A 24856-nucleotide genomic window follows, 5' to 3' on the forward strand; every position below is an offset into this window, starting at 1 on the left:
AGAAAAGCATTTGGAAAACTTTTTCTTGAGAGAGAAACAGTCTCATGATTATCCTGAATTACTGTCATTTATCTATTTACTAATCCATCCATCTCTACTTGCGATCATCAATCTGAAAATATTACATTGGATTATTTTTTAACCACTTGTTACATTGCAATAAAAAATTCTAAATATTCTAATTGCTTTTATCATCCACAGGTAGAGACATTGTAGATGATAAATAATAGAAGTGAGGTTCATTGAATTATTCATCAAATTCACTAAAGCTGTATTGAAGTAGATAGATCATTTTCTTTTTCCAAATGAGGTTGTTATTGCTGGCATTGACGGCTTCATTACATGAAGAATAGCTCGGTGAATAAAGCACATTAATTCAATTCCAATGTAAAAAGCACTATTTGCTGTGACCATGAATACTTACCCCTATGTTGGTAAACCCAAGAGACAGAGGAAAGTTGCAAATTTCTACAGTTTACAGTTTCAATTAAATATTTATCACTGCTTCGAATTATATTTTTAAGTGCTATTCGCTACTGCACAAACTCAACCTCAACAACAATTCATATTCACAAAGCACCTTTCATGGTCAGAAGGATGTCTCAAAGTGCTTCATACAGCTGACAGGAAACCCATGCCAGAGTGGGGGTAGGGGGCGAGATGGCAAAAAGTTTAGCCAATCATATAGTTCCTAAGGCGGGTTTTGAAGGGAGGGACAGATGAGCAAACATAAAGGGTTTTAAATGTGACAGAAAAATAATCTGTATTCAAATTTTCCAAAACCCAGTTGTCCATTGCCATTGTGGTTACAAATTATAAACATTTACCCATTCTAAAAAAAATTACAAAGATCTTTCAGCTCTAACAGTTAATATATCTTTTCCAATTCTTTTGTACTTTTTAAATCTACATTTTTCTTGTTTTTGATAGACACTTCATATCCATATTGTGTGTGAATGCACTAATACTGTATCTACATCTATGGTTTTAATTAATGTAATTGTGTTTTTAAAAAAATGTATAAAGCAATACATATTTTCAACTGTAAATGAAAAACGGCGCAAAGGATTGGAATACACAATCATGCTCACTCCACAAGGCAGAAAAGATTACCATAGCAACAGCAATGGTAGTTGTGCAATCAATTCAGCAGCTTCAAATGAAATACTCTCCACTGTGTAGTTCAAGAACAGAATGAATACTTAGTCCTTCAGTTTGAAGTGAAGAATATAAGCGCATCACGTTGAAATGATTGTTATCCCATTTTGAGAATTAATCAATCTGTACATTTTCTTCCATCTTCAATTCAATCATCTGAAACCAAATCTCTGGGTTCACATATAAATGATGCCCCAGAGTTTATAGAATGAATGTTTAGCTTCATAATGGACCATAATAAAGCATTCTGTGCTAATTTGAAGCTCTAGAATAGGCCATAAATAATTGTGTCATATCTAATAATAGCCGTTTAGATAAAGAACACAAAGAATTGCAGGAAAGTAGATGGTTCTTAAAACCATGTGGGTCATGATGAGTTAAGTTTATTATGCCAATATTTCTTGCTGTTAACAGTATGAATGTGGCATCACAATTCCAGCAAAGAGCAGCCAAATATCACTCTCATTTACCCATTGATTCTCCAATGAGACCACAATAGTTTAGTTTGATGTTGGAGTAGTACTGTGGCAAAGAGCCCCCAAAACCAACAAGTATCTCAACATTACTGCACCCAATCGTTCACATTGAAGAATGGCTCCAGCTACTTCACAAGATCGGTTTCGACAAAGACGGCCCTTCAGCCTATCTGACCTCATCCTTCCAGAACACCCATGCTTCCATCACCCCTGTCCCCCACCCCATCAAGTTGCTTTTTAAATAAGTCCAGGCTCCTAGGTCTCCGCCAATATTCCTGGAAATATGTTCCAGTCATTAATTACCCTCTATCTAAAGAAAAACTTTCAGATATCTGTTCTGAAAGTGTCCTTTACAACTCTAAACCTATGTACTTTTGTTTCTTAATAGTATGAATCTGCACTAGCCCATTCACCATCCTCTGGCCAACAGATTCACTCTGCTAAGTAGATGTGCAGTCAAAAGAAGTAGGTTGTATCCAAATCTACCCATTCCCCCTGGTATCACAGTCACTTCCGCTCCCTCAACACAAACCTGGACACTTGAGCGCAGATGGCACAAATCCCAGGCAGGGCGAAACGTTGGGCAAGTTTTCTTACTCTACAAGACTCTGTTTACCTAGCAGTAAGTAGGAACCCAGTTGTTAGTCAAATGGCGGATCGCTTTTCCGGAGGTAATAATTCCTTCAAAAAAAAATTGGTCACTCAATCCACAACTGTTTGTAGGACACTGCTGTGCGCAATTGGCTGCTGCGTTTCGCCAACAAAATATATAGTCAATTCACGTTACAGTATATTCTGTGAAGCGCTTTGAGATGTCTCAAAGACGTGATAAGGCGCTATATCAAATGCAAGGATTATTATTATTACTAAATCCAACCTCACAATCCACCAGCAACTGTGGCTCGAGGAAAAAAATTTCTATTTGAAATGCACTGTTCTCTACCGTCCATCACCTCCTCTATACCACCCACCACCCCCAACCCCCAGACTCCTAGGATCTCTAGAACACTTCTTGTGTCAAAGATTGAAGATCCGCTTGGCTGCATCCTCCTCCCCAATGTTTCCTTCCTCACCCCCCAGGCAGTCAACACCACCATTCCGTGCGCCACTGCCCCTATCAATCCCCCCTCTCTTTACTCCTTTTCCCCAATTACTCCCCCCTCCCTCTCAACCACAATCTCCCAGATGGCCGCGTTTTCGGCCACTACGGCCGCTAACTCTGGAACACTCTTCCTCTATCCCTCCGCCTTGCCCATTCCTTCCCCAACTTCAGGTTACGCCTGAAGACCTTCCTCCTCGACCGTGCCTATGGTCACCTCCCCCCTCCCTGGCAATGCCAAGCGCTCTGGGACACTACCTTAAGTTGTTGTTGTTGGAGGCCTCCAGTTTGTTCTAAACTCAGATCAATACACATGCAAAATTGCACATGCATATCTACTTATGGGAAGTGTTCTTCAGTCGATCATCCTCTACCTTTAAAATTAGTTACAAGGCAAAGTTTCTGATCAATTGAATTTGAGCAAATGAAACTAACATTAATTATAGATATAAGACACATTATCCTGCACAAAAAGCTACAGATTAGTGTCAGCCACTGTAGAGAACTTAAAAGGCTGCTACAATTTTTGAACGTGTTAAAAGATGGTAATCTCCATACTTTTACCATCTGTATACCACTTGCTCAGTAGTGTTTCATCCCAGCAAATAAAGTACATGCATATAGTTATTATTGTACCAATGGATTCAGACCCTGGATTTAAATGATGAGGAAAGCTACATTTTAGGTTGTGGCACAAGTGTATTAGAATAATTCAATAATTCTAATATAGCAATTTATATTAATTGTTTAGTAGTTTCTTTGGTTCACGAAAGAAAATAACTTCAGAAAGGCATTACCTTTGATTAGTAGACTATGCAGGTCAATATCATCCTCTTCCTCCTTCATTTTCAGATACTTAGCCGCCCGTGATATCCTAGTTAGAAGAGGATAAGATCCAGTCTGAATAATTTGTGAAGTGGAACCAAGTCAAAAATACCAGCAGTAATTTGAGTTAACAGCATGAGGCAAAAAGTAATGAAGTTGGAGATCCTGAACTGTAGTTCCTCTAGCTTCATAATGGTACAAACATAATTTCCAGTGCCTTGGGACGTCCTCCTGACCTGAAAGGCGCTATACAAACGTAATTTGTTGTTGTTAATAATAATAATCCTTGCACTTGATATAGCGCCTTATCATGTCTTCGAGACGTCTCAAAGATTCACAGAATATACTGCAAAGTGAATTGACTTGTATATTTTTGTGAGCAAAAAAAACTTTGGTTAAGTAGTATTGATGTCCCAGTAATGCTGCAGGAACATGTTTCAGACTGCTGCCCACAAACCATCTGCACTGAGTTCCACTGCCATCTATGTATTGCCCTGAAACGGTTGTTCCTTTGAATATTCCTTCAATAAGTTAAGGAGTACTTTAAGAAATACCACCAATTTTATTCCATGAAATCATGATTTAGATATGTCAGGTACAGGTGCAAGTGTAACAGTTGTGATGCTGACAATCACTTGTATTTTTCACAAAGTTACGACAAGTAATGAACGGTCATATTCATGTTCTGAAGAAGCACGATTCCCATATGGAAAGGAGTCCGTTCTCCATGGATATAATATATACATGACAACGCCTGTATTTACCAACCTGGAATGGTTTGAAAGCTTTAAAGGTGTGGGCTCTCAGTCTTCAAAATAATTACTATCTGAAAAGCGTTGCCTTCCGGCATGTGACATAAAAACATCAACCTGAATACTTCAAAATATCATGCATAAAGGAAGGTGGCAAGAACAGGGGCACAAATCAGTCACTGAGAAGAACCTATGTATTTGATGCAAATTCAAAACCAGGGAACTGTCCAAGTGACCAGAGTTTAGTCTGATCAGTGTGGGCTCCAGCAGATCACTTTCTGAGACACCATTGATGGAAAAAAAAACATGCGCAGAAACTTTGCACACCAAACTACGAATAAAGCTTAAAGATACTGAACAACAATCCAAAGAAAACTCCTCTTAGCCAAGTGCAAGGTAGCAGAGGCATAACAAGTCCCCAGGGGGCCCTGATGCGAGATCTGGACCAAGAGCAGCTGTGTTCATAAGTTAATAAGTGCTTGCTAAGTATTTTGGGTGTTTGTAATTGTCAGGGCAACCTTAATATAAATGTAATTATAATGCAAGTATAATATTAATATTTAAATTATTTCTAAAGGCTCAGAAAACATCATTTTTAAAATCACAGCGGCAGATTTCTACAGCCAATTTATAAATGTTGTGCCTTCTAGAAAGGGTCATCTATTCAATGATAAATGCTTCAGTGAAGCTATCTGGCTATAAACGGTGCTTTTTCTTTGCTTATCCCCCTACTATTCCCCTACCTACCTGCCCGTACCCTCCGTTCCTCTGGCTCTGGTCTGCTCCACATTCCCGCCCCAACCGCCCTACCATCGGTGGCCGGGCCTTCAGCCTCTCAGCCCCGAGGCTCTGGAACTCTATCCCCCAGTGCCTTCGCCTTGCCTCCTCCCTTTCCTCCTTCAAGGCCGGTCTCAAGACCTTTCTCTTTGACCGTGCCTTCAGCTCCCCTCTCGACTCTCTACCCCCTCCTCGCTCCCTCCCTTCCCTCCCCTCACCCTGACCATTTCCCCCCTGCTCGGGTCCTGACCTAACTGTACAGCGCCTTGGGACGTCCTCCCGACGTGAAAGGCGCTCAATAAATGGAATCTTGTTGTTGTTGTTGTATATGGTTATTAAAGGCATCAGTCTGCAATCCAACAATATCCTTTACGTTTTATTGACTGCATCAACATGAATCGACTCCCATCAATACAATCTATCTCCTTACATCTTATGCTTACTCATCACGTTAATCTATCTGCTCACCTTCCTTGATGCTTCGTCTTTCTGCCCTGTGCAAACATTAACATTGAGTTATTTTCTTGAGGCCCTTCATCATCCTGTGGCTCTAGTTTGATCTTAATCTGATTTTGTTCTGCGAGGGGACAACCAGAGGGCCGGTGGTGGCCATTATACTTCCCAGTTATGTGACCAGATCCATTGCATCCAGGAGTGGGGCATTTTCTACAATAATAAACACAAGGAAAGACATCGATAAGACTTTGGTTACTTTCTAACAAGACATGTTCTTACATTTTTAATTTGTCTACTTTCTTTTAAAGCAAAAAAAAGGTTTGCTTCAGTTTTCTGTTGTAACTTCATTTTATGGCTCCATTTTATCGTGATCCTCTTAATTTTTTTCAGATTGTTTCTGAATCTGAATACAATGTCCTCCCTATTCTTCCTCCTTTCTGCCTCCTCACTTTTTTTTGAAATTGAGACTTGGGAAAATATGCAAGAGTGTTTTGACGGTACAAGTTTTTTTTTTCTCCTTCAAATGGGATTCCTTAATTCAGAAAAATGCGGGAGGACTCCTGGGAATCTTGAAAATATGTCAGAGACATCACCTGACTCATGGGAACTTCATCCCAAACACAGAGTTTCCATGAGTAGTCATGACATAGTCAGGGAATTATTAGTTAAGGAAGTCTCTTTGAAATTGCTACATTTTATTTCCCAATACATGCTAGAGTTTTCTGGCTACATTTGGTAAAGTATCACAAGTTGAATTATTTATAATGAATGATCTGGGCTCAGGATGTGCTCTCACCAGTTCTAACAAATAGCATTAAACTTCACAAGTATATAATCTGAACCCAAATCCACAGACTTCCATGTAATAAAGCACTCTTCTTCATTATTAATATTAGCTAATGATTCACTCCTATGTGCAAGTTTCTGCTTACTGCAGTAACATATCAGGCTCCCTTTCAACATCAAAGTATTAGTACAAATAGTTTGTGGAAACTTGGACAACAAACAGTTTGCAATTGCAAACCTTTTTCTTAATTTCAAGTAAACATGTGTGTAGAGAAATTCAAACCTTAATAAGATTAAGGACTGATAGGAATTACTAAAGCCTCATTCTTCATGAATTTGTAAAATAAAATATTACAGTAGTTGCATTCCATTCAGATGGATATCTCATTTAAAGCTAAATATTATAATAGTTACTTGGTCCACACAGGAGCTTTCAGAAGTCTTCAAATGGTATTCAGATTTATGTATATTACATTATTTGTCATTTTCTGTCATTTAAACACACAACATACAATAATGTTGCAAAAGCACTCAAACGATAAACTGCATCTTAAATGGCGTCTCAAACTGGAAAAAGCACCTGGGACTTAAAGTGCCTCTCGTACAGGTAACCCATACAATGGCATGCTTAACAGCAAGACCTCAGCTCTGACCCAAGATTGCCTCAAAGCAGGGTCTTGAGAGTCAGCATGACATGCATGATTCTCTGAAAGCAATACATTTTACATAAAATGACCAGTCCTAAATGAACCATAGGAAACATCACAAGGTATCTAAGGCCATTGTATATTGTACTGGTTCTTAAAAAGAACAAGTTATTCAGTGCAATTTACCTGTTTTTTTCCCTGTGCAGGTTATAACATTTAGATATCTATCTAGTTTCCTCTTGAAAGCTAATATGGACCTTGCCTCGATAATCACAACTGACAGGACATTGTACATCCTGATAACACTGTTTAAAATAAATTCCTCCCAATTGCCTCCTTTAATAATTATCTTAAATTGATGCCCTCTGGGCACTGACCAGTAAAAAGAATATCCCCCTACTGACTATCAAAACCCCACATACTTTTAAAGACCTTGATAAGGTCTCCACTCAACCTTCTCTATTCCGATGAAAAGACCGCAGGTCCTCTAGTCTCCAGAACTTCAATGAAATTCATTTCTTTAGCCATGTATTCCCCTCCCCAAAAGGAAATATGAGATTTCTACCAGAGGGGAATGTTAAGAGTGCTTCTTGGCTTAAAAGAACATCTTTAAGGAGGAACTTACCTTGTCTCATTAACACACCCCTCTGGCTTTCCACCTAAGTCGTTACTATCCAGCCGTTTAGTTCCTGGGGGGAAAGGGATTGGTACCAAAGCCATCTGTTTCTCTCCTCCCAGTCGGTCCTGAAGTGTCAATTCTTTCTTCATGTTGATTTCTGAATAAGGGCAGCCAAAGGCACTGTTTTAAGAAAGGAGCAGAGATTAATTTTTTTAGTCTCAGGTCTCGGTGAAAATGTGAAATCTGGAAACTCCCCAAACCAATATTAAACTGTTTAATCTTCTACACCTTTTAGGAAACTAAAACACAATTCTCAGTGTGGGACACACGTACAGGCTTATTATAACAAAATCCATACCATAAAAAATTGTTTATCCAGTCGACAAGAAATAATCAATTTAATGGACTCTGAAGTATGGCAGGTACAAGTCAAGACAAGATGAATGATGAAATAACGGAGAGGAGAAGGTGTTGCTTTTTATAAATGGATAATTATTTCTCACCAGCCTAATAGTTTTATGTGCTCAATCATTTTCTACTGCTGCTTTGGAGAGCCAATCCTACACTCCACTCTTCTCATTATACTTCCTTCTAAATTATGGTTTATAGCAGAATAAAATGGAATGAGTAAAGAAATCTATTAGTGGCCGTGCTGAAACCTTGGATTCTGGGAATGGGAACGACACCTGTTGCTTTGAAGTAATTCCTTTCGATCCATTTCCTAGTCTTGTCATCAATTAAAGAGTGTGAACACTTTCTCGTCTGCTCTTTATTCTTCTGGTTGGACAACTATTTGACGTGGCATCTTTTCCCCTGTCCCGCCATACATTATAGATAAATGTGAAGCTTTAAAGAGCTCCTGAGCAAAGCCTACCTTACATAAAAGTTTGAATACTTTAAAACATAAATGAGGGGAGAATCTGAATCGAATAGAGAATAATTCTCAATAACTGCATGGTGAAATAAACGGCTTTGAATTATCTTCAAAGATGAACTGTTTTGTCTTCTGTTGATAGCACAGTTAAGATAATTTCAGTAGTAACATAAAAGCAACACCACATAACACTGGAGTAACATGCAAACCAAAATAATAATTGTGAAACTGAAGCAAGAGAGAATAATCTCTTTAAAAGATATTCAAAGTTGCTTATGTTAAAGCCCCCACAGGACTTTGAGTTCATAGTATATGCAGGTGCTTCAGTACCATGCTGGGGAGGGGTTGCAATGTTAGAGGAGCTGTACTTTGGATGAGACATTAAACTGAGGTCCTAACTGCCGGCTTAGGTGGACGTTAAAAGTTCCTAAGTGATTTTATCCTGGGAATTGTTGGCCAGGAAGATATGAACCTAGGCTGGCACAGTCACCATTTGGTATCTCTCCAACTAATCTTCATGCATGTGCCTAGAGAGGGAGCAACAACAGGGTATGACAACGGATCCCAGCCCTAACTTCTCCCATTATCACACATTTGCAATTTTCCAACAAATATTACTGGCTAATGATCAGGAACAGGAAATTAGGTTGATATTTTTCCCCTCCCATCTCAGAAGTTGTTACGGCTAATTGTGACCCCACTGTGATCAATGAACTCAAGAGGATCCAGGGAAAGAAACTGGGAAATTACTGATATTCATTGGTCAGTTTCATATTGGCAGTACTTTTCCAACTGAGCTTGGGGGGGGAATAGCAAATGAGAAAGGAAAAGAGAGGGTGTGGTGGTGTGGATGATCACTGAGCATTAGACTTCAGCTGAACCTTACATTTAAAAAAAAGATTTCCCATGACTTTCATTAGAAAAAAATTCCTGCAATCTTAAGTATACAAAATATTGAAAGAACTTCAAAGTAGGATTTAAAAAGCTTAAAATATGTATCAAAAATACATATGGGATCCATTAAGCAATTATTGTTGAGATGTACGAGTGTTCAAACAAGTACCAATCTGATCTAGTGCACAAATTCTTTACACATCATTGCTTTCAGTCACAGCATCCTTTACAGCAGTACAGTGTTGGAGAAATAAAATTGTTTACATTATTAAACCATTAATGATGAGCTGCAAAGGACCAGATTTCTCAAAGGATTACAGTCACCATCTGCTTATAATCAAACATCCCCTCAACAGGCTAACTACCCTGGACACCTGTAGAGATCTGCATCTCAGCAGACTACAAATTTTATAAATAAACGACAGCTGTTTCTAAAGAAGTTTAATAAAAAAATCAAATATTATTTTCTTACAAAGGCTGTTTGACTCACAGCCATAGCAAGGCTACAGAGTTCCCATCCTTTGTACACAAGTGGGTGCTGGTAACCATCTCCAGTGGGAGAGAACATATCCACTGACATGTTCTTCAATTTATTTTAATAAGAATGACTTTCTCCTTGGCAAGTTTAAATATTCCCCTAGTTTTGGTGGATTTCCAACATCATATGTGGAAGAGGACCTCTGTATTTGAATGTTAATCTCTAGCAATAGTTTTCTTTCTCCATGAACTGCCTACAAATCGTCACTACATTTCACAGTAAAAATCCTCTAAACGCACTGTTTGAGACATTTTGACTTTGTATCAAATGTAAGGTTTTTCTTTTCTAAAAATGCTATTATTATTACAGTATTAAAGAATAAACAGGAAAGCAATGCAGTGAGTTCATACAAAGCTGAAGACTCCCATGTTTTAAACTCAGTGCTCCCTGCACCCCCTCCACTCTAAAGATTATATGTGGGCAGGACAATTTACCTCCAATAAAAGCATTGCACTAGCACAATCCTGTTCCAAAGTATATTCCCTCCCCCAAGAACTCATTGCTCACTGATAAGAACATAAGAACATAAGAATTAGGAGCAGGAGTAGGCCATTCGGCCCTTCGTGCCTGCTCCGCCATTCAATAAGATCATGGATGATCTTCTCACCTAACTCTGATTACCTGCCCTATCCCCATATCCCCTAATCCCTCTATTTTTCAAGAATCTATCAGTCTCAGCCTTGAAAATGTTCAAGGACTGAGCATCTACAGCCTTCTGGGGTGGTGAATTCCATAAGTTCATTACCCTCTGAGTGAAGAAATGTTTCCTCAACTCTGTTCTGAGAGGCTGACCCTTAATTTTAAGACTGTGACCCCTGGTTATAGATTCTCCTACCAGGAGAAACAGTCCTTCTGTGTCTACTTTATCCAGCCCTTTAAGAATCTTATAAGTTTCAATAAGATCCCCCCCTAATTCTTCTGTACACTAGAGAATATAGCCCTAGTTTATTCAGCCTATCCTCATAGGTCAGTCCCCTCATCCCAGGAACTAACCGAGTGAATCTAGGCTGCACCCCCTCTAGAGCAAGTATGTCCTTTTTTAAATAAGGAGACCAAAACTGCACACAATACTCCAGGTGCGGTCTCACCAAAGCCCTATACAGTTGCAGCAAGACTTCCCTACTCTTATATTCTAAACCCTTCAAAATGAACGCTAACATGCCGTTCGCTTTCTTAGTTGCTTGCTGCACCTGCAAACTAACTTTTTGGGACTGGTGTACAAGGACACCCAAATCCCTTTGAATACTAACTCTATCTAACTTCTCCCCTTCCAGAAAATAATCTGTTCTTTTATTCTTGCAACCAAGGTGAATAATTTCACACTTGCTAACATTGAATTCCATCTGCCACCTACTTGCCCACTCCCCTAGCCTATCTATATCGTGTTGCAATCTTTTTGCATCATCCTGAGAGCTCACTCTGCTACCTAGTTTAGTATCATCCACGAATTTAGACACATTACATTCAATGTCCTCGTCCAGATCATTGATGCAAATGGTAAATAGCTGAGGCCCAAGCACTGATCCTTGTGGCACTCCACTAGTTACATCCTGCCAATTCGAGAATGATCCGTTTATCACTACTCTCTGCTTTCTACCCGATAGCCACTCTTTTATCCATGTTAATATTTTACCATTAATCCCGTGGGCCTTGATCTTGAGTAACACCCTTTTGTGTGGCACCTTGTCAAATGCCTTCCTAAAACCAAATATACCACATCTATTGGTTACTCCTTATCCAACCTGCTGGATACATCCTCAAAAAATTCTAAAAGGTTAGTCAAGCATGACTTCCCTTTTGTAAAGCTATGTTGACTCTACCTAATCTTTTTATGGTCTTCCAGATATCCCATACCTTTCCCAATTTGGTTGTCCCAGTCTATGTGCAGGTTAAAATCACCCACAATTAGTGTCTTTCCTTTGCTACATGCTCTACTAATCTCTTGATTTTTACCTTGAGCGATACTTTGACCACTGTTTGGGGGTCTATAAACTACTCCCACTATAGTTTTCTGCCCCTTGAAGTTACATATCTCTACCCATACTGACTCTACATCTTGCTTTTCAGATTTAAAATCTTTCCTCTCTACTGTTTTCATCCCATCCTTTATTAGCAGGGCCACTCCCCCTCCTCGGTTACCACATCGCCTATCTTTCCTATATACCATGTAGCCGGGAATATTCAGTTCCCATCCCTGATCACCCTGGAACCATGTCTCGGTGATGGCTACTAGATCATACCGGTTTGTCTCTATTTGTGCAACTAATTCATCTATCTTGTTACGAATGCTTCGTGCATTCAGATATAGCGCCCTTAATTCTGACTTCCGGCTGTTAACCCTATTCACCAGCACTCTATCACTGTACTTCCTTTCCCTGCTTGACACACTTTGCTCTTCTCCCTTGTTAATCTGCTCTCTTGCTTTTGTTGATCTCAAGTTTAACTGTGGTGGACTATACTTTACTATGTTTTTACCTCCCCCCTTAGTAGTTTAAAACCCTTTCTACCTCCCTATTTATTCGCGTAGCTAGGACATTTGTCCCAGCCCTATTTAGATAGACCACACACTTTCCCACCAGGAGACAAGGAGCCTCAAGAGAAGTTACTGAGTCGGGTGCCTGCAACACAGTCTCCCTATATGTAAAAAAGCACAGTGATCACTCTGCAGAAATCTTCGGATATCCATTTAATAATAATTCTTACATTTGATATAGCACCTTTCACATCAGAAAGATGCATCAAAGCACTTCACAGAATGCAGTGTAAAGTGCAGTGACTGGGTTTTGTAGGTAATAAAGGCACAGCAGAGGCCTGCCACAACAAAAAAGCCTCCAGGTGAGAATATGGCTGCAGAAGTCACAACCCTGATGATATTGGACAAGGCACAGCTGAAATACTGAACATCGCTGTGAGCTGGAGTGAAACAATACCAAAAGAAGTGGTTCTTCAATGTGAACACATCATGTTTCTTCTCAGATCTATTCACGCAGTTTTAAAATGTGAATCAGACTTCATAACCTTCGCAGGAGTAATAAACTCACAATTACATTCAAGGTCAATGGAGTTAAGCTCCAAATGCTCAATCTAAAGGAAGGACCACCCTATCCATTAGGGCTTTGGTTTGCAGGATTAACAGGTGTTGAGTAGGAAGAATTCCTGCCCACTGACTGGTCTGCCTTTCCAAGTTCTGCCAATGTGCCAGGCTGGCTGGGCTGTCATCAGCAGTGTCCTGGAGTTCTGGGGACCCTCATGGCTCAGGAACCAGACTGAGGATTGATTCTGATTACAACATTCCATTGCCAAGCATGTCACCTTGGAGGAGCCCCCACTTAAATCACGCCCTCAGCACCCCTATCCACGAGGATAGACAACACTGGGTTCTTCAGTTGGCTCCAGGTCAGCTCTCAAGGTGGTCAAAGTCTCTGTCCCCATTAAAGTGAATAGGAGTGCCCTGGGACACATACAAATTCTCTGTAACCAACATCATTAGAATAACTGAAAGAGCAGCCTAGGTTATAATAATCCTTGCATTTGATATAGGGTTTTTCACATCTTCTAGATGTCTCAAAGCGCTTCACAGAATATACCGTAAAGTGAATTGACTATATTTGTGGGCTAAACGGGTCAGCCAATTATGCACAGCAGTGTCCCACAAACAGTCGTAGATTAAAGTGGCCAATTTATTTATTTTTTTCCTTGAGGTATTATTATCAGGCGTGTGGAGTAAGGAAACTTGCACAAGGTATCGCCCTGCTGGGAATCAAACCCAAGTCTCTCGCTTGCGAGGCGCGTGCGCTAACCACTGAGCTGTAGGACTCCTGCACAGGTTGCACAAAGCTAGAAAAATTATACTTAATAACTGGTTACAATGTATGTTTACGATTATATTTTATGTCCAGCACAGATGAGCAATTCCTCTGAATATTAAGTGCTCAACCTTATGTTTCATGCTCCCTTAAACGTAGAATAACAAGCCATTACATATTGGACAAGACAACACATCTTTATAATCATCAGTAGAGATGCAAATTGTTACAATTTTAATTTGTAAAGTACATCACTACATTTGAAACTGATGAATATCTCTTACACAAACCATCTGTTCCCCTATTAGATTTGTGTGCTCCCTTAAGATATCACTAATGTCTTCCTGTGTCTTAATTATAGACATGTCCCTGGTGTTGAAGTCTCTTCAAGCCCTCACAACTTTGCAGCTTCTTAAATCTCTCGACTAGTCACAAACCTTGAAACAAAATGTGCTTATGGCTTTCAGTACAAGTGTTTATAAATCCCTAGTGAAACTCAGAAGTTCATCTACTGCACATATAACATTATCTGTCATTCTGTTCAGATAGACACGGGGCTCACCAAAAAAAAGTGACTGCACTTGCACCGACCACTGAATCTTTTTGTAACACAGCCTCTTGTGCAGTGTTCTTCCACTCAATTTGGTTGCTGTACAGGGACCTTTGGAAAATCGCTTTTGAAAAGAAAAACGTGGTGAGCAAAATGGGGTGTATTGTTCTGCTCCTAGTGATGTTCCAGTCGGTGACTTGGAGTGTGTGTTCACCCGAACTTCATTCGAGTGGATGTATCCATATTGGCTTGTGGCAGCCATTGAGTCAGCGAACGGCCCCTTTGAAACTCCCACTGATCAAATCCCAGTATTACATTGCCAGTTGGCAGAATACCTGCTCAACACAACTTTAGAAGTGGTTGGCGCCATCAGCCATTATTTTTCCCTTACAATTGTATGAACAAGCTTGTTTTACTTGCCAGAGCAATTGCAACATTGAATTGAGAACAACAACTTGCAATTAGAAAGCACCCCTCGTGCACAGTGTAGCGTCTCAGAATGCTTGATGTGTGCACATCGAAAATGAATCCGGTATTAGACTAGCAATGCAATTACAAATCAACCGTGTACATTTACAACAACTGCACATCAGCAACTGTAGTTCAGATAGTATTTTACAGTGCTGTGCAACATTTCACTTATCTATAATGGACATCACAGCATCAAGCAACTCTACAGAAATGATCTATGCTACTGCAGATACAAGACCAAATATCTAATGTTCTCCCAGCCATTCATCTTACAAAATTAACCCAGTTAAATCACATTGCGTTACTATATAAATATCAGTAAAATTAATTTTAAAATTAAATGTACCAATTGTGTAAAATCAATATGCTGGGTCATAAATTGTTTCACGAGCACAGCATGTCACATTAAATTGAGCCACATTATCCAGATTATGAATATTTACTCTTCATGGTCACAAATCACCAAGCACGTTTGCAATAACGTATGTTAAATAATGACTCAAGGGTATTGTTTTTAATCTCCCATCACCTGGTTACACTAACAGAAGCAGTAGCAGCCTCCACTGAAAATTTATAATTCACATATATTAACAATCAAACAATTAAATAATAAATAAATAGATGATAAATTAACACATGCTACAAGCATCATAGCAACATCACTTAATTACAGAGCGGATATTTGAGGATCGCTCATGTTGAAGCCACACTATTTGTGAAAGACTGAGCAGCAGATAATATTGTAGTGACTGTCCAAATAGCCAAACACACCTAATTTTGTCTGTCAGCAATTTGAACAATGAGCTAAAATTCACACAAATTCTCAAATGAACATAATGTGATAGAAAAGGTTCAATAAATAATTCAAACGGTAGCCAAAAGAGGTTGAGAAGAAAAATAAACACAGATGCTCCATGTCACCATAAATTGACTTGAGAGAAAACAACAATTTGAAAATAAGGACACATTCATTATTTTCAAATATTCCTGACCTCTAGTACATTTTTTAAACCTACCCCGTGTGAAGGGCGCTATGTAAATGCAAGCTGCTGTTTTGGTGTTCATCTTCTCCAGCTTTGTGGTTAGTTTATATTAATTAACTTGCTCATGAATCCCACACTCTGATCCAATTCACATTCTTCTCCCCTCCGTTGAGAACACAGAGGTCACCACAGAGAATGAAGTGAGGCGGAGGTGGGGTAAGGGGGGATTGTCTTTGCAAATTTAATTTGAATTACCAAATGTACTGCTAAGTATGCAAATTTATATAAGATATTCCAAATATTTTCTTATTAATAAATAATCAATGGTTAAAGTAAATTACTTTGAACCACAAGGTTCTTATCAATATGTGAATAACGCGATTTACTTCTGGGCTCTCCACCTCCGATGGCTGAGTCACCTTTGCCAAACAGTTTCAAGACACCTGGCAGGAGTTGTACAAGAGATTCCCAACTCTTGTCTAACCCTTCCTCCACCAACTGGCATAAAATGCAGTCATTGTTTAAGTGGACCAGCCACACACACATATATGTAGTGAATGTAGAATTGGCTTTCATGGTCCTGGTATGGTGGGAGGGGACTGGGATTTTATGGACCACAACTACTAACTTGTAATGGGGCTCTACTGTAAGAGGGTCTTCTAACATATGATTATGCTGCAGCATCTTTGGTCTTCACAGCTTCATGTCACTAATCAGGGTATTCTGGTTGCACTCCAGAGCAGGTATCACTGTGATCATGTAGTCAAGGACAATAACACCTTGACTGAGCTAATAACTACATCCAATAAAGGCTGTAATGCAAAATACACCATCTTTTGACTTTGTAGAAAGTACTTTTACATTGACACAAAATAACAACTCTCAGACCAAAGAATGCTCCAGAATATTTTTTTTTCTTATGCATTCCTTCATTGCAGCCTTGATGGCAAGTTACTTAAGTTCAAATTGCAGTCCCACTGCTTTTGTTAGTCCTTGACGTATTATGCCTTTCCCTTGTAAAGCCCCCACAAAATGTTTCTCGATTGTTGTTGCATCAGCAGAAATGCCAACAAACCTAATGACTACTGACTTTTAGTCTTGGTGATTTAAACCTTGAGTGCAGCCCAAGATTACGGAATAATACTTGGCTTTCTTAATTTGGGTCACAATTGAGATGCCAGGAATAATGAGCTAAATGATTTCATTTATTTTTCTTTAAATAATGGTGAAATATTTCCAGTCTTAAAAACACTGAAGGCTCTTAGCATTAACTAGGTCAAACATATAGCAACAATGATCCTTGCATTTGATATACATGTCTCAATACACTTTGCAGGATTTACTGTGCATTATCTAGCTGGGTTCAGAAGCCAATTTGCACAGAACAATTTCTCACAAAGATCCATGAACTGAATGACAAACTTTATCAGTGAGCATTGTTGGCCAGGGCACCAGGAGCAAGTGCCTTCTGTTATCAAATAGTGCCATGAGATCATTAACATCCACTTGAACAAGCTGACAGGACCTCAATTTAATGTCTCATCTGAAAGATGGCATCTCTGACAATTTAGCACTCCCCCAATATCGCAACTGGAATATCAGCCTAGACTGTGAGGTGAAAGTCTCTACGTGGGGCTTAAACCCACAACCTTCTGACTCGGAGGCAAGAGTACTACCTGTGGGGCCAGGTCAACACAAATTTCAGCAAAAATTCCATGTGATACCCCAAAAAATGTCATTACCACACGTGCAGACATCGCTGCTTATACCTTGACAGCAAGTGTATTTTTCATTCAAGGGTTGAATGATATGGCCACGTTAGTGACTTGACCTTTTTTCAATTAGAAGCCATCTTTTGTCATCCACATCTTGATTCAAATTCAATACACGTCCTCCCGACGTGAAAAGCGCTATATCAAATGCAAGGATTATTATTATTATTATTATGGTCTAATTCTTTTGCCGAGTGGCAGTGTTCGCCAAGGATCATAAACGTTGAATCCTGCTGTCCTGGTCACCATCAGGTTTCCCCATTAGCAACAGCGACAACTCCAGTCAGTAACTAATCTACCCAAACAAGAGCCACAGTAAAGCAGATCTGATGGAATGATTTCAAATACTAAAGAAAACATACCAGCACATAAAATGTTCTATGAATATTATTCTTGTTACAATCACTCCAAATCAGACACAAATTAGCTCTTATCCTAACTCAGTATGTGCAAAATTAAGTCAGGGGGAAGGGAGGGGGGGAAGAGATATTTTATTTCCATCACTAAAATACCAAAATAGGTTCTATGATGGAACCAGGCAATGGTGCTCAGATCCTAAAAATGACTTACTGTTCCCTGAGAACCACATAAAATAACTAACAGCCTAAAGTTTATTATCCAGGAAAAAATGTAACCATTATAGTACAAATTATAAATCAATACTACATGGCTTATTATCATATTACACTTGGTGTGCAACACAGAAACACAATTTTTTTTAGCACAGAAGATGGCCATTCAGATCCTTATATCAGTGTCAGATTCTGTTTGGGGGTGGGGGAGGAAAAGAGGAATGAAGGAATCACATATTTGTCAGTGTCCCAACTCCAAGAATGCACGTCTTTCCAGTGCCTTAAGACACTGCCGACTGTGGTGTTATGCTGTACAGTTTTGCATATTTGCGGAAAGTAAATTGTGTTGCCTTGTCATTAGGCTAAAATGTAAAAATAATGAATTAGTCCTCTGTACTTGACAGTGCTACTGACACCTTATTTATTTCCTCCAGCAATTCTAGATGACTAGTGTGCAATCCGCATTTGTCCAACCCACACACATATCAACGTGCAACTAATTTATTGAAGATCATTAGTTATTCTTGACTGCGTCCAATTCCGAATGATTCTAGCATCTAACAGTGTTGGGTCACAAGTAACTATTTCTTTGCAAAACAAGTCGAGATGATCAGCATTCGAAGTTGCAGAATGATCAAGGCTGAAAATTACGAGGTGCGATGTGTAAATCATCATCATTGACATTCAGCACATTACACATCACAATTTTCATCACAATCTTGTTTTCTGCGTATCATGTATTCAGATTACATTACTTTAATTGACAAATGCTGGCCTGCAGGCTTCATGCTATGTTGACTAAAATTATGATTTTAGATGGTATTCACATAATAATTATGATTGTCCTTTTTTTGCTCAATTTTGGTACCTAACCATTAAAAACTAGCTGTCAAATTATAATTTTTGCAAATGATATAGCGGCTGTAACTTTCAAATATCTGGAAGCAATTTGAAGTGAATTGTTGTAAGTTTGTGTATTTGCAGTGAAATATGATAGACAATTTACGCACAAATGTTAAAAACTGAAGCAACTGACCAGGACTTCTGGAGTCCTGTAGCTCAGTGGTTAGAGCACTCACCTCGCAAACAAGAGGCCCTGGGTTTAATTCCCAGCAGGGCGAAATATTGGGCAAGTTTCCTTACTCCACACACCTCTGTTTACCTAGCACTAAGTGGGAACCCGGTTGTTAGTCAATTGGCAAATCGCTTTTCTAGGGATAATAATCCCTCAAAAAAATATAATAATTTGGTCACTCAATCCACGACAGTTTGTGGGACACTGTTGTGCGCAATTGGCTGCCTTGTTTCGCCCACAAACATACAGTCAATTCACTTTATAGTATATTCTGTGAAGTGCTTTGAGATGTCTAGAAGATGTGATAAGGTGCTATATCAAATGCAAGGATTATTACTATTATTATGACCAATTTAACTGGAGGGGTACTGGCCAGGATACCAGGAGCAACCTCTTTACAAATAATAACATGAGATCTTTAACGTCCACTGAACAAAAAGCAGATTTAAGTTATAACTTATCTGAAGAATGGCACCTCTGATAATGCGTTGCACCCCCAGTAATACTCTGAAGTGCCAGTCTGGTCTAGTAGCTGATTTTGTTTTTGGTAAATTAGGTGTTTGATACATAGGTCTGCAATGTCCTGGCCAACACTACTATATATACACTTGAATGTCACACCTGAACTGACATGCTGGAAGCAGTCACTTGTGGTAAAACGGAAAAAACAAATCTCTCGTTTTATCACTGATTCATGAATAAATACACAGATTGTAAGATCAGTGGATTCTGATAAACACTACATCCAATGGAGCACACACATGCCTTTTTGTTGCTTTACACACGACATATTACACCAAACAATTTGTAGTATTTGTATTACAGTTCATCGTATTCAGCAATGTAAACAGAATAATTCCCTGCTGTAGCTAAAGTTTATTGGAAGTCAAATATGCAATGATATTTGACACACGCCATGCTTTATAAATGAGAGAATATTCCTACAACAACAGGGTCAACTCAGACCAATTACAACACTAAAAACTACAGTCAAACCCATTTTCAGAAACCACTCAGGTGACTCAACCAAAGTGGCCTTTATGTACATGTGGCCTCTGAGTAAGAGTTTGTTGGTGTCTGTAGAATTTCTAAGTGTCTAGAAAAATACAGTGCACAATCAAACCCATACCAGTAATTACACTTAAATTCACTTAGAGGGTGAATTCACTTAGCGGCTGAAGAGGGTGTTTGTACAGTGACAGCTAAGAAAAAGACTGGCCACTGGTAGACAGGTGGCTGCTGAATAGAGATGACATATTATGGAAAATCAATTGGGATTATTCCAGGGTGGTTGTTGGGAGCAAGTGGTTGCTGAATAGAGGTGGTTGTTTCAACAGGTTTGACTGTATATTTTACAAATTAGTCTTTTACACTGAAGTAAAGAATGTAAATGTAGAAATCAAAATTCATAACCTCAGGCACTAACATAATCCTACACATCTGGTGGGTTTATCATGGGTCTCCTTGCCTATACACTCCATTTGTTTGTTACCTATTGTCCTACCTTAATATAAAACTAAAAGCTCAAATCTTAGATCTTCTCAAATATTCAAAAGGATGTGTTCTTTTGTAGCTATAGATGTTTGAAGGCGACTTCCTTCTGCACCATTACCAAACTTTCACTCACCCACATACAGAAATCATTTAAAATTACTTTCATAACATACTAAGCTGTAATTCATTAGTAACCGTGTCAGGATAATGTCATTTTCGACTGGCCATGACTTTATATTTGATTGTGGCATCACTGACAAAAATAGGTTCTTGAAATCCAGTGTTGATATTTACTGTCAATAGAGATGTTGATCTGGAACAATTTGTGTGGAACAGTACATAGTCATCAATTAACATTTTACTCTTATAATGCTGCCCCACATTTTCTGTGTGTGAGGAAGGCTTTTTTTAATATATGAATTTCTGTTCTTTAATGCGGTGATATTCTATTCCTCAATTAGTGATTTTGGTAAAATCATTAGTATTTTGATTCTATCACCAGCAATCTGTCAATTACTACTCAGAATTTGTTTTTTAAAAAAGTGCGTTTAAACACTTAGGCTTCCAAATGTGAGGTTTCGCAACAGATTTGCGACTTATTGAATACGTAATCAAACCTTTTAATAAAAAAACATAAGCTGAAGGTTCGATTCCCCCAAATCCTGGCACAACGGTTGGGTCTGAAACTGGTTGCAAGATATCCTTTTCCAACCACCGGTCCCTGTCCCTGACAGCCAGCGTTTCAGTGCCATCTCACAGGTTACTATATAATGTCAAAGTCGGGCGGGGGGGGGGGGGGGGGGGCAGATGTTATGAAATATTGCATTTTAACCTCTTAGTTTTCATTGGAATTGCACTCCTCTTCCCTTTCAAAGACCATTATGGGCTAACATTCCTCTCCAGCTCCAACATGACAATCTATCATGGTTACTTCTTCAGAATAAGAAATCCCATTCTTAAGATTTTTTGTCATAAAATAATCAGTATAGCCCTCACCACTCCCATCAGGTTTGGACAGTTAGAGATACGACAGGCTCTCTATCCACCAGTCTCTAGACAATGTGCAGGGAGCTCCACCAGCTCAGGTGAAAAGATACTGAAACAAGTGCGATGGAAATATAGTGAGAAATGATGAAAACATCTATAATTAAACATACAACTCATTTAACAGGCAACCATCTAACAATTAAACCATAGATCCTTCGTTAGATTTCTTAGAAATATAATTAATTTGAACGTGGAAAAGCTGAGGATAAATGGCATTTGATTCATTATGTCCATTTGCCTTTTGTAAATCTTCTTCAGTGGGTACTCTGACTGTGCTCAGCTTCACACTGATGACAAAGATAAATGAGATCAAGGTTCTTATGACATTCTGCTAATGATGTAAAGGCTTTGAAACACCACGATTTCACCAGGGAATGCACATACATCCCAATTCAATTTATAGTCTAGTGCATTCTCCACTAAATAATGCATCTTATGATTAAACCACAATCAAAGGAAGACTTGCTACTGATGAAGAAATGTAGCAGCATCTCTGTCAGAGTACCTGAAGGCAATCTTAATAGACCAGGAACCTCAGACAATTGTAACATCCAAAAGTGTAAAGTCGTGTTGAAATAGCTTTATTTCTTTTGTCACATTGTGGGGATGCAGAGCAGGGATCAAATTTAAAGATTTGCAATTGAAGTTGCACAGAATTTACAAACATTGCATTTTGCACACTATTGGGCCAACAAGTGACCAATGTAAGCAGGATACTGACTACTCTGAGTTTTATTGTTTAGAAAAAGCCAGTATCACGAATCAGAGGTCAAATGCTGCATTCTCTGAGGTACATCACAGACCCGATTGGCTGTCAGAGATTACCACCGAGAAGGCATTTTATTAGGGACTATCTAGTGTGGTAAAAAAATTTTTTTTTGCTAAATTCACTCCATTATCAGTATATGCCAATCTATGAATTAGTTGCTCATCTCATTCTTCTTTATGGGTTGCTGTGTGAATGCAGGTTATTTAACTCAGCTAATCTCACTTGAAAAGTACAATATGAATGGAAGAGGAAAAGAGGTCCTTCACGACTTACCTATGATGGCCGGTGTATCGAGCACCTTTGATGTGACCCATTCCTTTACATCCAGGTGTTGGACACCCTCCTGGAATCGGAGCAGTCATGAGGTCTTGCGAAGCTAAAAAAAAAGAGCCAAACAAAATAGGAAAATACTGTTAAATTTTATTGAGAATTACTGTGCCCTGGAATCTCAGGTGACATCAGAAAAGAAGTGAAGTTGGGAGTAGTTTTTGACAGCCACCTGAACTTCTGGATTAGACACATCCTTGAAATTGCTCTCCACTATCATACAATGCAATTTACATTTATACAGTAAAATCAATAGACATTCAGCTGCAGGAATTTACACTCATCCAGGCCTTGATGTCCGCCAAACAACTGGCAGGACATCAGCGTAGCTGGAGGAGAATTAGATTTGGGTGTCATCCACATACATGTGGAAGTTGACCCCATGTCTGCGGATAACATTGCCGAGATGGAGCATGTAGTTAAGAAAAAGAAGGGGGTCAAGGATGGAGCCTTAGCCCACTTCTGCTCCAAGTGACCAGGCAGGGACAGGAGGAAAAAACATTTGCCGAGATGTATTCTTGGCAGTTTGTTAAGTAGGACTCAAACCATGCGAGTGCAGTCCCACTTAGGTGGATGAGGGTGTAGAGGCGGTGGAGGAGGATGGTGTGATTGACTATGTCGAACACGGTGAAGAGGTCCAGGAGAGGGAGCTCTGGTCAGAGAGAGAGGATGTCATTACTTTGACGAGTGCTGTCTCTGTACTGGGGGCTGGGCACAAAACGGATTGGAGGGGATCGAGTAGGGCGTTACAAAACTTTGGCCAGGAAAGGCAGGTTTGAGATGGCTCTGAAGTTTATGAGGTTGGCGGGATCGAGGGTAATTTTTTTAAGGATAGGAGTGATGACAGCAGTTTTGAGGGGGAGTAGGACAGAGCCTGATGAAAGGGACTGGTTGATTGTGTCAGCCAATGGGCAGAGCAGGGGGAATTGAGTGACCAGAAGCTGGGTGGGGAGAGGGTCGAGGCAGCAGTTGGTGGGCTTCATATGGGTGATGGTGGGGGATAAGGGAGGAGGGAGAGATGGGTGCAAAGGAGTGTAGGGTAGGAGCCGTAGTAAGAGGAGAGGGTGATGAAGGAGGCATAGGGGTGGGTAGTAGGCGACATCAGGGGCGGGGGGAGGGGGCAGAGTTGGGTGGAGGAGGAATCCAGGTGAATGTTATCCATATATGTACTTTGAACTCAGTCTTGGCTGACATTCCAATACAGCACTGGGGGTGTGCTGCATTGTCAGAGATGCTGTCCTTTGGATGAGACATTAAACAGTCTGTTGAGGTGGACATCAAAAATCCCATGGCACTATTCAAAAAAAGAAGGAAGTTTCTCCCAGTGTCCTGCCCAACAATCCCCAAATAAAATTGGTCATTGACTTCACAACTGTTTGTGGGACAATGCTGTGCACAGTTAGGCTGCTGTGTTTGCCTACACAATACACAGTCACTACACTTTACAGAGAACCCTGTGAAGTGATTTGAGATGCCCTCCGAAATGAAAGATGCTACACCAAATGCAAGGAGGATTATTATTATTATAGCAATGACTATGGAAATTATGCTAAACTTCTAATGGAGACTGTTATCAGCATCATTCTCGCACACTGAAACAGATGAGGGATTGTTATATTTATTCGCTAGAAACAAAAGGCATATTTTGAAAGCAAAGAATGCCACCTTCAGATTTATGAGCACACAAAGATTTCTAGCACTGCGTAAAGGAGATAAAAAAGCTACATACGACATTTTCAGAAACAACTCCAGACTATTAATAGGATATCAAATGGTTCTCATATTTGTGGGCGTTTTAGTGCTTTTCTTTGTGCAGAGTTGGCAGGATTAGAAGTGCACAAGGTCATAATGCGTTTAATATCACCATTAACAGGTCTGCTCAATCTTGTGCAAGGATGAAAAAAAGCATAACGTGGTAACAATTTTGTATTTATTCAAAGATCATGGTGAATTAAGCCTTCTTTGTGGTTACTCATTTACCCTAGAATATTAAACCCTACAGGTTTACAGAAAACCTGTTGCTCGATACTGTAATAATGGAAAATACGTACAAATTTTGAATGGTTCAAAGGACGTTCAGAAATCAAAG

At 39.4% G+C, this 24856-nt stretch overlaps 1 protein-coding gene across 5 annotated transcripts in view; it reads right to left on the reverse strand.

Annotated features, from left to right (window-relative positions):
- LOC103183895 (lethal(3)malignant brain tumor-like protein 1) overlaps positions 1–24856 on the reverse strand; it is a 135341-nt gene that overhangs the window by 43800 nt on the left and 66685 nt on the right. For all 5 annotated transcript variants that reach the window (XM_042331881.1, XM_042331882.1, XM_042331883.1 and 2 more), the window contains 4 exons: positions 22714–22816; positions 7602–7775; positions 5556–5753; positions 3531–3607 (listed from right to left, as the gene is read on the reverse strand). In XM_042331881.1, coding sequence (XP_042187815.1) covers positions 3531–3607; positions 5556–5753; positions 7602–7775; positions 22714–22816 — 552 coding nt within the window. The remainder of the gene's footprint in view (positions 1–3530; positions 3608–5555; positions 5754–7601; positions 7776–22713; positions 22817–24856) is intronic.

This window comes from Callorhinchus milii, unplaced genomic scaffold, assembly GCF_018977255.1.
Source record: "Callorhinchus milii isolate IMCB2004 unplaced genomic scaffold, IMCB_Cmil_1.0 Scaffold2, whole genome shotgun sequence".
Lineage (NCBI taxonomy): Eukaryota > Metazoa > Chordata > Chondrichthyes > Chimaeriformes > Callorhinchidae > Callorhinchus > Callorhinchus milii.